At 40.3% G+C, this 15,544-nt stretch overlaps 1 protein-coding gene across 4 annotated transcripts in view; it reads left to right on the top strand.

Annotated features, from left to right (window-relative positions):
• Positions 1 to 13,835, top strand: part of LOC147331871 (junction plakoglobin a-like) — a 118,024-nt gene extending 104,189 nt beyond the window's left edge. For 3 of the 4 annotated variants that reach the window (XM_086288171.1, XM_086288170.1, XM_086288169.1), the window contains 6 exons: positions 2,182 to 2,334; positions 3,665 to 3,784; positions 5,721 to 5,871; positions 7,884 to 8,005; positions 8,486 to 8,528; positions 13,696 to 13,835. In XM_086288171.1, the coding sequence (XP_086144297.1) occupies positions 2,182 to 2,334; positions 3,665 to 3,784; positions 5,721 to 5,871; positions 7,884 to 8,005; positions 8,486 to 8,528; positions 13,696 to 13,832 (726 nt within the window). In that variant the 3' untranslated portion in view covers positions 13,833 to 13,835. The remainder of the gene's footprint in view (positions 1 to 2,181; positions 2,335 to 3,664; positions 3,785 to 5,720; positions 5,872 to 7,883; positions 8,006 to 8,485; positions 8,529 to 13,695) is intronic. The other variant, XM_086288172.1, reaches the window with a different exon arrangement.
• Positions 13,836 to 15,544: the final 1,709 nt, after the last annotated feature.

Raw genomic sequence — 15,544 nt, 5'->3', positions numbered from 1 at the left:
ACAATCAATCCACATTTCACGTGATAGTGAGTATTTCTGGTAGCAAGCACACTCACAGTGCAGCAGTGGGGCTTTTGGATGTCACAGCTTTAATACCCAAATAATAGTGGTACACACATTATTCGGTACACAGAGAAACACACACATACACACAAGCAAAGAAGTGCTGGTTGCACTTCTGATGCTCAGTCAGACAGCATTGCCAACTCAATTCAGGCTTATTTTTAGGAAGTGAGGTATGTGATCTGTGTCTGGATACTGGAAGTCTAGATCGGCTCCCTGTGTAAAAAGTGCATTCTCTGATCCTGAGTACTGCCCAATAAGCAGTGGAGAGCTCTAACTGACCGAATTCAAAATGCTGTGATTCTCCAAATTTCAGCTACTGCCTACTATGATAAAATATGAAGGTAAATATGTTGCAAAATTTTAGACTGCCAAGTAAAAGAAATCAACTTATCTTAAATGCATGTATTCATTCATATAAACAAAATTTCTATTTTTGTTTGGTGTAATAAGGCTATATACCATGACAATACAATTGAACCTAATATTAACTGTCAAATGTTTATCAATAAATAATTTTGTCAACATTTAAATAATTAATAATGACAGGGGAACAACTGTTTTTAAACGGTTTTTATTCAGGAACAAAATGTGTTCAACTGTCCTGGGGTTTCTTTCAGAGGAGTACAGATGAGGCATAAGAACTCCACAGCAAGTTTGTACAAGTTGGCATAAATCTTATGTTGCCCCTTCCAAACTGAAGTGGGTCCTCCATTCTGGGAATGTTTGCTTCTGCCAACTATCTTTGGACTTCCACTGTGGTATCAGCAATGATGTGGTTTCTCTGGGTCTCCTTTACTGTGGCATCTAAATAACCAAAGTTTGTTTCCTGAGAAGCATAAACAGATTGTGTAAGGCACATAAGTAATCTAGACTGGCTGCAAAACAAAGTAAAAATAATTACCAGGTCTGTCAGCTACGGCATCCTGTAATAGTGTTGATGCTGACGCTGCTGCTGGAGTTGACCGGGACATCAAAACAGTAGTACATTCAGATGTTAGTCCTTTGACAGCCTCACTGGCCATTCTGGGGCTAAAGAAACCAATTTGTTTAAAGCGAGGATCCAGCGAGGTGGCCAGCAGCATGATGATCGTGCTTTGCAGGTTTTGAAACTTTTCTCTTAGGAGCCTGATGAAGTGCTCACCCAGTTCCTGTGTCAGTAGGACTGTTGACTGCTTTGCCTACTCCAGCATCTGCTCTACCATTTGTCATAATACTTGATACCTGATATGCTTTTTTCCTCTGACAACTCCACAGTGGCTTCATTAAAGGGTGAGAGAATGGACTAGAGACAGGCAAGTATAAATGGGCAGGTAACAGGTAGACATCACTGTTAACGGATGTCCACATATCTGCCTTAATCTAACTGCTGCTACATTGTTGACCGCAGTTTTACAATAGCTAACAATGGGTGTCTGTGAAAATTGACTAGATTTTGGGATGACCCTCAAGTGACAACTCCAGCAGTGCACTTTTTGGCATCATATTGGCTGAACCTGAAGTTCCACCACACAAAAATTGACACACACACACACACACACACACACACACACACACACACACACACATACATACATACATACATACATACATACATACATACATACATACATACATATATATATATATATATATATATATATATATATATATATATATATATATATATATATATATATATATATATATATATGGTTTGCAAAGATTGCTATGGTCCTGGGGATGATTGGACCTAATAGTAGTGTGGTGGACTGGGAACTTTGAACGTTCATATAAATATAACATGTATCTACTTTTGAAGGAGGAAATACTCCCTCTGAAATATCAGCAAGCCTGCATGTAGTGCTTGAAAACTACAGAGCGTTAATAGTGGTAGCAAAACAGAACTGAGCTGTCACTGATGTCAGGATGCTTAACCTCAGCCCAACTTTATCAATGAGCAGCAGCAGAAAACTTTTTCTCTCATCCTTGTGGTTTCCTTAGATATGTAGCACCACACTCTGGTCAGCAAACTTTAGTGCAGATGAGTGAATGCTCAAACAGTAACAGGATGTACCATTTGGATTTGCTACATGTATAACCTTCAGAAACAAGTCTTGATCTCTCTTCTGTGTCCAGGCCACAGTTGGACTCATCCGGAATCTCGCACTGTGCCCAGCTAATCAGGCATCACTGAGAGAGGCAGGTGCAATTCCACGACTGGTGAACCTGCTGCTCAAAGCTCACCAGGATACACAAAGACATGCCTCCTCTACACAGCACACATACCAGGTATGGAGAGCGCACACACACACACACACATGGAAATTCAGCCACCAATCTTCACATAAGTAAGGAAATGAGGGTAGGTAGAAAGAAGATAACAGGAATGCATTGACAGGTTTCATCTGTGATGCGGGGTTGGAATTTAGACATGCATGAGTAGTACAAGTACAAAGACACATTCGCTGTGTGCGCACAAACAGAGCAGAGTATAAAATGTGAAATAAAGCAGAAATGTTGAACCTGGAGTGAGCTGCTCTCTTTGGTATCATTTAGTACTGCAGGACCCACTACTGATGCACAAACATTGAATCTCAACAAGTTATTTAATGTTTATTGCTCACAGGTGAGCTGTGACATTGATTTAATAATCTAAGTTTAGATTTCAGTTTTTTTGAGCCTAGACTTCTGCAGTTGATGGTGACGGTTTAAGGCAAGGCCAGTTCAGAGCTATTCTAAACATATATGAGGACTAGATGGTTCATCTTCTGTTTTTCATATTAATCTTTGTTTTATTCCATTAGGTTTATAATTTGTGACTTTTTTGTCAGTGAAAGTTATAAAAGCTGTTTTATTATAATAATATTAACAATAATAATAATACATTTTATTTATAGGTGCCTTTAAAGACCCTCAAGGTCACCTCGCATTAGTACGAAAAAATAAAAAAAAATAAGGTATATGAAAAATAAAAAACAAGTACGAAAGTATAAAAGCTAAAAAAGGTAATAAAAAATTGACTAAAACGGAATCATGATGAAGGGTATGCAATTTTGAATAGATGGGTTTTGAGATGTGATTTAAAAGTAGAGAGAGAGTTTGCAGTCCGGGGATCTGGAGGAAGTGCATCCAAAATCTTGGGGGAGAACAGCTAAAGGTTCTGAGTCCCATGGAAGTCAGGTGAGCAGGTGGAAGAGACAGAAGGGAAGCTGAAGAAGAGCGGAGTGCACGAGGGCAGCTTTAAGTTGCTGAAGTTCAGATGAAAACTACGGGGCAGAGAGAGAAGCAAACGTTCTAAAAGTAATTGTGCAGTTTTGCTTATTTTTGTACAGTGGGAGACTAACGCTGAATAAAACTACAACAGCATGTTGATGTTTGAGATCAACTATTTGATCATGAGCAGTGACATTGTTGGAACCCTCTGACACTTGGCTGGGAATCCTTGGCATCACAGTATTTATGTTGCTTTTCTCCAAGCACCTACTAACAATGATGTGTCAAAAAATAAAATAAAACAAAAGGTCTAATAATAATTCTTCTACTGTATTTAGAGGTCCTCTGCTTTGTTTCTTTGCTTGATGGTTGTATGCATGACTTTCTTCACTTTTCCTGGTTTCAGGATGGCGTTCGCATGGAGGAAATAGTAGAGGGCTGCACAGGAGCGCTTCATATTTTGGCCAGAGACCCTATAAACAGAGGGGAGATTGCCAGCATGCAGACCATACCACTGTTTGTACAGGTACATTCACATGCATGCATATTCAATTCAATTTTATTTATAAACTGCCAAATGGTGGTGGCTGTAGCTCAGGTGGTAGAGCAGGTCCGATGGTTCGATCCATGCATGCCAAATATCCTTGGGCAAGACACTAACCCCATGTTGCTCTCCGATGCATCCATCGGAGTGTGAATGTGTGTGAATGTCAGACAGTAAGCACTAAACAGTTTTAAAAAGGTGCTTGTGTGAATGGATGTGATTGGGTGAATGAGTTCGTTGTATAAAGCACTTTGAGTGCTCAAGTAGAGTAGAAAAGCGCTATATAAGAACCACTCCATTTACCAAATCACAACAATAGTCACATCAAGGCAGACATGTCATTAAGATTACAGGCTCCTACAGAAACTGCTGACTTTCTTGCTAAAAACATTTGGTTCCCATACCACTAAATACACACTGTGGAGTTTAAAGCCAGTAGGATTTCATATATTTCCATCCTAAATATAAATGTCCAGCTAAAGTTGTTCTAGTAGATTTGAACATCAGTTTTTCTGTGACAGACTGATGTTTCTAGACAAAGTATTTCAACTTCATCTTTCATGAATATTAAATGACTAAATGCAAAAGATTATACAAGTACCTAAAACTACTAGATAAAACAGAGATAATGTGAGTCCTGCTCAGAGCCCTCATAGCTGAGTTCTTCGTCTTTCATTCAATGAATACCTCTAGGATGATAGTGTCATTCCAAAAATTAAAGTGAACATGTGTAACTGTGGAGCATAGACCACAGTTGGTAGGGCCATCCACATGGCCTTCCTGGCTGTGATGTGCAGCCATCTGTCCCTCCTTTTTATTACACTACAGTCATTACATTTCATGACACATAACCATACACAAAGGACCTTTGGGGGCAGGTTTGTTACCCAGTGGTTAATGGGCAGAGCTGCCAAGGCAGTCCTAATCACGTCTTCACTGGTATCTGCCTCTCAATTTTACATGCACCTTAGACATGGAGGGTTTGGGGGGAGACGTGTAGATGAGCACTCTTGACCAGGGTCTCATGCTTGTGTCCCCTCAGTTTTAATAGCACTCGAGTTATACTATAAGTCATACTCACTATTTACAGCTCATATACTCACGTACACCAACACATGCACCCAAGAGGCCAATTTAATTAGAAGGCTGGTAATTGGAATGGCTGCTCCAGTCCACATGACAGATATCCTTGAAGGGCACACATTTAAGGGATATTTTCCTGTTAAATAACCTAAAAAATGACTGACTGTTCCTTTAAAACATTCAAATGTGTCAGAAAAAATAATACTCAAGTACAGTACAGATACTTAAAAATTATACTTCATTACAGTGACAAAATATTTGTACTTAGTTGCTTCTCACCTCTGAAACTCACACAGGGAAAACATGCAACCCAAAAAAGAATGCTACTAGCTAGCCAGTAGATTCAAACTCAGAACCTTCGTTTTGTGATCCAACAGTAACCACAACATCACTGTCTTGTGTCAAAAAACACTCTAGTCGGGCAAACAGAACTTGCTGGCATGGCAAACATGAATTAAGTGCATCTTGCCTTCTTTGTGATTTAGTAAGACTTGCAAAAACACACAAAGTATACTCAGTAAAGAAAACACCTCTGACGGCGAACGTTTCCTGCTGTGTGCGTCACACAAAAAAGCCAACTTTAAAAATTCTGACAATTCAGATTCGGATTCTCACGACACTGGCATCAGTGTGTAAGTGGACTCTTACTTATATAGAGCTTTTCTAATGTAACTTAGCACTAAAATGATTTTTACTACAAGCCTCAATCACCTATACAAAGCATCTGCACTGATTTAGGTACTAATGTTTTTGGTAATAAGGATAGCCAAAAAAGTAATGTGTGTTGGGAAATGTCAGGATTTATGTATCTATGTGTCTGTGTGTGTCTGTCCAGCTGCTGTATTCGTATGTGGAGAATGTGAAAAGAGTGTCTGCAGGAGTACTGTGTGAGCTAGCCCTGGACAAACACTCTGCAGAGCTCATAGATGCAGAAGGAGCATCAGCACCACTCATGGAGCTGCTGCACTCAAACAACGAGGGAATTGGTAGGTTCTGAAAATTTAGCAGGAGAAAAACTTGTTGCTTGAAACAACAAAATTCATCCGACACCAAAGACGTTATGTTCAATTTTTATTTCCACTATGGCTTTTTATTTTTTTGTAAGTTAAGAAAAAAGAAGCTCAAGGCTTTTTGGTAGTAAAACGGTGAATGTGGGAAAAACCTGTCAGTGTATCATGAGTGCTATTTGCTGCATTTAATAATGGGTGAAACTGGAAATGTAGCTTATGAGTCATTTAGTAGGCCATGCCAATTGTGCCCGTTAAAATACCTCAGATATATCTATAGCTCCCTCCCACCACTTTGACTATTTTGGACTTACCTTCCACATCTGCTACAGATATTCCTTCAGCCCCTTGTTCTTCTGGATTATTTTATGCTCCTTAAAATAATAATAAAAAAGGAAAAGAAAGAAAAGAAAAGGTAAAGTGGAATTGTAAATGAGGCAGCATGGTGGTGCTGGTTAGCACTGTTGCCTCACATCAAGAATGTTCTGCTGAATGGATGCAAAGACAGGAACGTTGATGCAGACTAAATGGGTGGATTTGTAAAGGGAAAGAACAGCAGACATACAGGATAACTACAAATACCTGGGTCTCCCACATGCCAATATGAACTATGATGACAATGTGCAAATCTCAGTAACAGCCAAATGGCTCCAGAAGATGAGACAGGTTTTGAGAACCCAGATAAATGCTATGAAGAAAATCCAAGCCATGAATACATAGACCCTACTAGTCATCACATACTCAGCAGGAATAATTAGATGACCATAGGAGGTGCATTGAGGTCTCCACCCAAAGTCCAGCACCTTGAGCCATGAGGATTAGTGAACGTCAGAGCCAGGATGAGTCCAGGATGAAACATTTAGAATCCACCAATCTGCTCCAAAAATGCCTCAGGCAGCTGAAAACAGAAGGTGAGGAAGAGCAGCAGTTATGGACGGCCAAGCACCTACATGCTATGGGTCATTGACAGAGTAAGTAGCAGACATCAAGAAATCCTACCAGCCTGAACTAAAAGCAAAAAGGTTCCGATCATGGCAGCACAAGAACAGGTCATAAGCACCAGATGCACAGAGTTGGAGTCTAACACACCTGTTAGGACCCAGGCTGTGCATAGGTGCCCTGGAGGCTATCCAACTAATGGTAGCATGATGTAACACTCAAGCTGGGACCTTATACACTGAGAAGCACAACCAAATGTCTGGGGTAGTATATAGGAACACTTGTGCAGCATATGGACAAGAACACACCAAGATACTACCAATGGTTGCTGAGATGAACAGGATTAAGGTCCTGTGGGATTACAAGTTCCAGACAAAAAAGCAGCTGTAGGCCAATGAACTAGACAAGGAGCAGAAAACCACAGTTGTGATAGATGTGGCAATCCTATCCAACAACAGCTGGACTAGTTCTGGTAAATGGACTGGTTCTTGTGTAGTGCTGTTCTACTCTACCTGAGCACTCAAAGCACTTTATTCATACAGAACTTTTATACATTCCTAAGTGCTTTCTATCTAACATTCACACACTAAAGCTCCAATAGATGGATCGGAGAGCAACCTGGGGTTAGCATCTTGCCCAAGGATATCTGGCGTGCAGACTGGAACAGTCATCGATTTAAACACTAAACTTCCACTAAACATTACACCAACTACCACGAAATCCAAAAGTGCCCTCTGCTGAAGGAATATCTGGAGCAGATGTGGAAGGTAAAGTCCAAAGTGGTCCCAGTGGTAGACTTGAAGAGTGGCTCCGGCAGATTTAAGGAACAAGATTGGAGGTCTGTATCCAAAAGAGTGCAGTCAAGATATTGTGCAGAGCTCTCAACATCCCAGGCCCCATCCAGAGGTTTAGGAACACAGTCCATCATGGATCTATATGCATATACACTTCTGTAACACAGAAGCTTCCTTACACTCAAAATATGTTCATTCGTGAAAGGACTTGATAATTAATTCTGTTTGTAAATAACTGATGCTGCCATCTCCCTGCAGCTACCTATGCCGCAGCAGTGTTGTTCCGCATTTCAGAAGACAAGAGTTCCGACTACAGGAAGAGAGTGTCAGTGGAGCTTACACATTCGCTGTTCAAGCATGACCCTGCTGCCTGGGAAATGGTAAAATACCTATGTTTGTGGATGTCTGTGTGCTTTTGTGTGCAGAGGTGTTGGCACAAAAGCCACACCCACTCTTAAAGAGTGTTAACCTCATTTCGGTTTGTCTTAATCATCTGCGGACTAACTTCCAACCTGCTCTTTCTTAAAATTTGGCAAAGGCAGATAATTACTAGTTGACTTGACAGATTCAGAAACTTAGCATGCCTGTCTCCTTTTAGATCTACTAATATTATTTACTTGCTGTGGTATAACTGGAAGTCATCAGATTCTATTATTAATTAATTTTATTATTTGACTGTGGCCTAAGGTGTATACTGTTAAAGGCTAATTATGTGATAATACATCTCAGGCCATATTATGCAGTGATTCCTCTGGGGAATAACTAAGTGATGTAATGTATTACATTTAAATAATAGGTAATGTTTTACTTTTTTCGAGTAAAATGTATTATTGTATTTATGTCTAACAATGTCTTCACAGGCCCATACTGCAGTTCCTTTGGAGCCTACGTATCTTCCAGATGGTAAGTACTTTGATGCACAAGAAAATTGTGTTTCAGAGCACATTGTGTTTTCCAAAACTTCAAAGTAGGATTTTGTATCTTACACTGTTTGTTTACTTTTGGTGATAAAATATCGATTGGTGTGAACTGAGATGCAAGCTCTTGTTCTATTAAAATCCAATCTATATCAGTCTTCCCTGCCCAATGTTTGCCTAATCAAGCCATTTCAACTCAATTCAATTTTATTTATATAGCGCCAAATCACAACTGCCGGCTGCCCCAGGCTGCTGTGGGCCCCGGTCCAGATGAGCCTGGGCCCCATAGCCTTGATGGGGCCCAGGCCTGCTGGGGTCAGCGGGGAAGCTGGCCCCTATCAAAAGCCTTCTGTGCATCTAAAGATATATCCAACACAGGATTTGTGTTATTTCTGTTTAGCCACAGCAGGAGTAGTAATCTCCTCATATTATGCTTATATTATATTCTTGACAAACCCTACTTGATCTTTATGAATATTTTGTGGTAGTACAACCTCCAGCCTTGCTGCTAATACTTTGGATAGAATTGTGCAATCCACATTGGTTAAACCTATCACTCTGTAAATACCTGGATCAGTTAAATCGCCTTTTGGAGTTAGTGATATTACTGCCTAAATACAACTTACAGGAAGCAGTCCATATCCAAAAGCTTCATGTTATACTTAAGTTAAAAATTAACATAGCAAATCTATAAATTTGTGATAAAACTGCTGAGAAGCTGAGCTGAGATTCCCGGTGTCCTTCTGGTTTTCATTGCATGGATAGCTTCCTTTACATCTGTCTCTGTTAGGGGAATTTCCCATGTGTCCCTACCCCCTGTGAAATTTGTGGTATTGTCATTTTATCAAAGAACGTGTTCAGCAGGTCCATACTTACTTTGTTATCAGACGTGTATAAGTCTTGATAAAATATTTTAAAAAATCATGCTGATCTCCAAAGAGGATATAACTAATTTATCATCCTTTTTAATTGCCGTGATAACATTCTGGTTGTCTATTTGCTTAAGTTGTCTGGCTAATAGTCTGCCTGTCTTCTCACCATTCGCATACAAATTTGTTTTAAGATGAAAGATTGCATGCTCCGCATTTCTGTTATAAATTTCATGAAGGTTACCCTTAAGCCAACAAATCTCTTTAAATGTATTATCATCAAATTTCCCTGCTAATTGTCTTTCCATTTACCTATCTTTTCCTCCAAAATGTGCATCTTTTGCTTATTTTCTTTATTTTTCTTAGCGCTATACCACTTTCCACTAATAAATACCTTCAGTGGCCGACCTGTCCGTAGATCCAACATTCACCTCTGTTTCTCTCAAATGTGCTGTAGTCACACCACCACTCAAAAGAAAGGACATAGATCACAGGAGCCAACAATGTGACTTCAATACTGGGGGAATATGGTCAGATTTTTGCATACAAGAACTCTGACTGCTACGTATTGAATGAACATCAGGATTTGGATAATCCTGCAAACAGACCTGCTTGATATGAATACATGGACCAATATCTTATAGTCAGTTTTAGACTAGAATTTTCTAACCTTTCTAACCTAACCATATATTTGTAAGTGAAGGAGAGTAATTGTGGTGACCTTTTTTGATGTAACTATTAAAACTCTCCAAAATGATGCCAAGGTTGTTGACTTGTTTCAGAGACAGGGGTAGTATATATGAGCAGTTTGTCAGTCTCTAACATTTTGGACCAACAGCAAATATTTCTGTCTCTGTTTAATTCCCAAAAGTTTTGAGGCATCCAACAAATTAATGTCATCGGCGCACCTCATTAGTTTGTGAACAGAGGTTCAATCATCAGAAGAAAAAAAATATTAGCACAATTGTATATCATCAACATAAGATTGGCTAGATGATTGTTTGTGAGAGTAGTAAGAAGAAGCATGTAAAGGTTAAAGAATAATAAACAAAAAATAGACCCTTGAGGAACCACTGAGAAAATATTTATATATAGGTTTAAAACTGCTAATTAAAACAGAGATTTTGATATGATATGATTCGATGTGATATGATGAAAAACAACTGAGAACTGGACCTGTTAAACCAACTGAGTCACGAAGTCTTTGAATGAAATTGTCATGATCAACAGTGTTGAAGGCAGCAGTGAAATAGTAGAACTAAAACTGAAAGTCTCTGTGAGTCACTGATGACTTTAGTGAGAGCTGTTTCTGTGCTCTCTATCACTACGGCCGTCTTCAGGGGATGATGAAGAGGGGATGGTTGAAAAAATATGATTGCTAAGAAAAGCAGGGGGGAAATGGAAGCTAAAAAAGTTTCCTCTGTCTATATCAGGGGTCGGCAACCCTGAGCACACGTGCCACAGCTGGCACGCGAAGGGTTAACTGATGACACGACCATAGCTGGACTGGCCATCAGGCATACCGGTGGGTCGATGGTGATTTTTATGGGCCGATGACTTTTTTTCTTGTAACGGCATGAACAATGAGAGGTGGTGGATTGGCCAGGTGCTGGCTGACGTGTAAAAATAACTCAGTTGTTTGGTGGTGGCTCTGGCGGAGCTTCCACAGAGGCCAGAGGGTGGATGAGGGAAGGGGAGGCAGGAGGAGGAGAGACCCGAGGCGGCCGCCGGTCCGAGTGTCAGGTGAACTGAGCTACAGGTAAGAAGTTATGAGCTGCAGTCTATCTGGGTCAGATATAAACCAAGTTTAGGTGCAGTTTATTTTCGTTGTGCTAGCTAGCATGACGGAGTTTCTATATATCTGGGTGGGTGCTGTGATGTTACTGATAGTGAACTTTGTTTTATTCATAAGGTTAGTTAGTAGAGTTTCCAACCGTCCCGTAAAAAATGGAATCGTTCGGTATTGAGAGAAAATATTACGCGTTTCGTATTGAGCTGAAAAGGAACAGTTTGTCCTGGACTTCAGCTACAATGGAAAAAGTTATTCTGTCTTTACGCTGCACAGCTGCCTCTTCTCCTCTCATTCTCTCCCCCTCCCTCTCCTGTTTCTACTTTAATCATGAATCTGATCAATGATCAGCTGATCGTCTCTCTTGTTTATTTATCGTCCACTTTGCGCCAGAAAGAGGAAACCAGTGGATGTCGCGCTAAACAACAGCAGCACGTTTAAGCTTGATCAGCTGTTGTTAGAATTTATTTAATATTAATTTCTAGTATCAGCTGATGTTTGCTGGAGCCACAGCTGTAAAGCTGCTGGTCATGATGTCGGTTTAGATATGTGGTGAGAGGGAAACATGAAGATGAAACCAGGAGATGTCCTTACTGAACCATCAGAGCTGAACAGGTGATGGAGAAACAGGTTTACCTTTTAGGTGACATGAATGAGTTGAAGTTATGAACTGTTTCTGAGAGACAAATAACACCAGGATCCTTTTTTATGTAGCTGACAGCTGGTAACTGTGCAGGGGCGGGTCTAGCAAAGCTTTGCCAGGGGGCCAGGTAGGGCATTAACAGGGAGAGGGGGGCACAAAGAAATACTTTTCTTTCTTATTCTCATTTAAAATGTTTCGCTTTTAATAAATAATTATCTGAATCTTACAACCAAAGTTTTTATCTGATGTAAAATGTATAGAAATCATACATATACCAACAAGACTGTACATCACTGTCACCACAGCGTCTGTTTTCATTCAAAGGCTTTATGGCTTTAATACCTGGTGGGTCGGTCTGTAGTCAAAATGCCCGGGATGATTTTTTGTCCCAGTCCAGCCCTGGACACGACACGCAGTGAATTAATCTGAGAGGTGCTTTAAAAAATAAATGGCCGGGCCAGCGGTGCACATCGCAAATTATCGCGCATAGAAACATTAGTTGTGCCGCTTCTTAATGACAGTATCTTAGCTAACAGCTCCAATTACCAGACTCAACTTGTAATTGGCTAAAAATAACCCAGCCTACCGGTGAAAGGGACGTTGCCAGCTGGCAGTTTTTTCAAGCGATGTTGTAATTTACACATTCGGACACTTCAAATGCTTCAGGAGCTGTCACTACCTGTGTGTGTTCATGGAGCTGCATGTTCACCTGCTGGACGTCACTACCTGACAAGTTTAACTGTCTTCAGAACATTGCAGAGGCCTTATTGACAGTATTTGGCTCTACATGTCTGTGTGAGCAGGTTTTCTCTCACGAGTCCTCAGGTAGCCTCTGAATGCTGGACACTGGGAGACCTGTGTCTCTGAGTGGGAGACCAGAGATCACATTAACATGTGTGTCTCTGTATTAACAAACATGCCGTATTGGCCCAGTTTATTTTTCTTATCATTGTTGTGAGGAGACCATAAATAGCATTTGTATTTTCTGTTGTTCAGTTCATTTGTTGTTATGGATAAAATGTGTTTTTTTCTTTCATAATAGCTGATAGCTGCCAAAATCTGTGAACAAATATAATTCTGTAAAGTGGTTCTATCTAGTGTGTAACTGTTAATACAGAGCGTTATTAAATTTATTGCTAATGCAATCATATGGCACACTGACTTCTGAGGAAATTTTAGATGGCACTTATTAAATCCAGTTCTTTGTATTCTTCACGGCAAAGAAAGACACGGCTCAAAGTGGTCAAAGCTCAAACAAATGATCTTTATTTTACATTCCCGGGAACGGAGACCTGAACACACGAACACACAAGCTCAGGTCTGAAAGCAGCAGTGCCAGCCTGGTTATATATATATGTCCGCTGCACGTCACACACATTTTAAGTTTTGATCAAAACACTGCTTACTTTCACTTTCTGTCTTCACCTCATAAGCTCTGCAAAAGCATGCAGTTTCCTGTCAGCCTGCGACCTGGTTTACACTCAAAGTTGGCCCTCTCCTATTAAAATACATAAAACAATATAATCAAATAAGCACTAAGTATATATATTTAAATTTCAACACACTCATCATCAGAAAGGTTGCCTACCCCTGGTCTATATACTTCCCTCCATCATACAATCTGATACAATGAAACTGTAACAGTATGTATCCATGTTTGTGTGGGGATGGCATTTAAAATTTCCAAAACAAATTTAAAATTAAGAGCCATAATGGAGGTGAACTGAAGGTTTTAATTTGATAGTGCTGACAGAAAATCCTCATTGTAACTCTAGGAGCAGTGTTTTTAATTTTGAATAGTTTGAAAAATACAAACCACCAGTCACTCAGGTTATGTCTGTCTGCATCTCAGAGTTAGATGGCTCTTACCCCCCATATGGCTATGCTGATCTGCCACTGGACACCCTGCCGCTAGACCCCGACCTCCATGAGCCCTACATTCCTGACATGACTTATGATCCAAGACAGACCTACCCTGAGCCACTCTAACAGGTAATCATACCGATGATGTTTACTTTCTGTCCAGGTTAAAGTGTTATTGTGAATGCACACACAGTTGCTAGTGGTCAGACCAAATATATAGCCATATAAGAAGCTCACTGTAAATGAGAAGAAGGTTATGCCCAGTATGTGTTCACCCACTGGTTTCTGGATTTTGCATTTTGAGACCTCAGTGTTATCATGTTAGACTGCCATGTTGTTGTCTTTTTAACCAGAAATTAGCGGATAACTTCCATAACTAACATCCATAAATTGTACAACCCAAATGAACCCAAATGCAGACACAGGAAGGCAGGTGGAAGTTAACAAAAGGCTAGCCCTTTATTCAGCCGATGCAAAAAGCCATAGGCCAACAGGATTATAAGGACAAAACTAACTCAACTAACTCTTGGCAAGGAACCACACGGAAACTAAGACCAGGGAACTGAACAGTATGCACTGACCAAGGGGAGACAAAGATATATTGCAGTATTTAGAAAATCCCCTCTCACCCCTGCAGGGTACCCTTTATCCTTCAAGCTTGCATTGTCTGCCAGAGGCCTTGGAGCTTGAAGGTCCTGTGCAGTATCTTTGCTGTGCCAGGACTGCGCTCTTCTGGACAGAGATCTCAGATGTTGCTCCTGGGTTCTGCCGGAGCCACTCACCTCCACATCTTCTTGAGTACTTCTCTGAGCCCTTAGTTCTTCTCAGTGAGAGCAGTTTTTTCTTCTGAATGTTGGAACACTGAGCTACTGGTTGTTTTGCAATCAATCTGGATGCTGGGTAGTGAAGAATCCATAGGTCCCTCATCCTATTTATGTAACCCCTTCCGCTGGGGTTACTTGCATAGTAGCATTCCAACAATTCCAAAAGCGCCCTATTTGAATCTCTTGCCCACCTGTGCCTTCTTGTTCCAGTAGCCCACTTCTCATCAGTGTGTTTCAACAACCCCAAACACACCTCCAAAAAGACCAGTGCCTTGCTAAATAAAGTAACTTGAGTGGCCAAGCATGTCTACAGACTTAAACCCTATTGAGCAGCTGTGGGGCATCCTCAAATGGAAGGTGCAGGAGCACAAGGTCTCTAACATCCACCAGCTCCATGACGTCATCAAGGAGGAGTGGAAGAGGACTCCAGTGGCAGCCTGTGACGCTCTAGTGAACTCCATGGCCAACAGAGGCAGAGTTGGAAAATAATGGCTGACACACAAAATTGACACTCTGGGCACAAGTTAGGCGTGGACTCACTTTTGTTGCCAGCAGTTTAGACATTAATGACTGTATGCTGAGTTATTTTGAGGTCACAGCAAATTTACACTGTTATACAAGCTGTACACTGACTACTTTGCATTGTATTAAAGTGTCATATCTTCAGTGTTGTCCCATAAAAAGATATAATAAAATATTTACAGAAATGTGAGGTAGTGTATATACGTTAGGATATCATATATGGACAATCTAAATATCACATTATAGTTTGCATCAATATATCCAATATATCGTGTCACATTTAACCTCTGATCTCACTTTTACATTTCACATGTGCCATTTTTCAAATTGGCACACGGTAACTAAATGAATATATACAAAATACAATAGTATCACCTTAAAATTACATACTGCCCATAAAGTGAGCTGCACTGCTGGAGATTTGCACTCCTAGTACTTCTCATTACTGTACCTTTTACTGTATTATGATAATACAGATAATATATTTTTTGT

The sequence above is a fragment of the Aulonocara sp. 'chitande type north' Nkhata Bay genome, linkage group LG4 (genome assembly GCF_057382095.1).
Source record: "Aulonocara sp. 'chitande type north' Nkhata Bay isolate Kocher_YH1m ecotype deep benthic linkage group LG4, A_spYH_male_GT1.1, whole genome shotgun sequence".
Lineage (NCBI taxonomy): Eukaryota > Metazoa > Chordata > Actinopteri > Cichliformes > Cichlidae > Aulonocara > Aulonocara sp. 'chitande type north' Nkhata Bay.
Note: the sequence above shows the minus strand (reverse complement) of the source record. Positions and strands in the feature narration are given on the sequence as shown.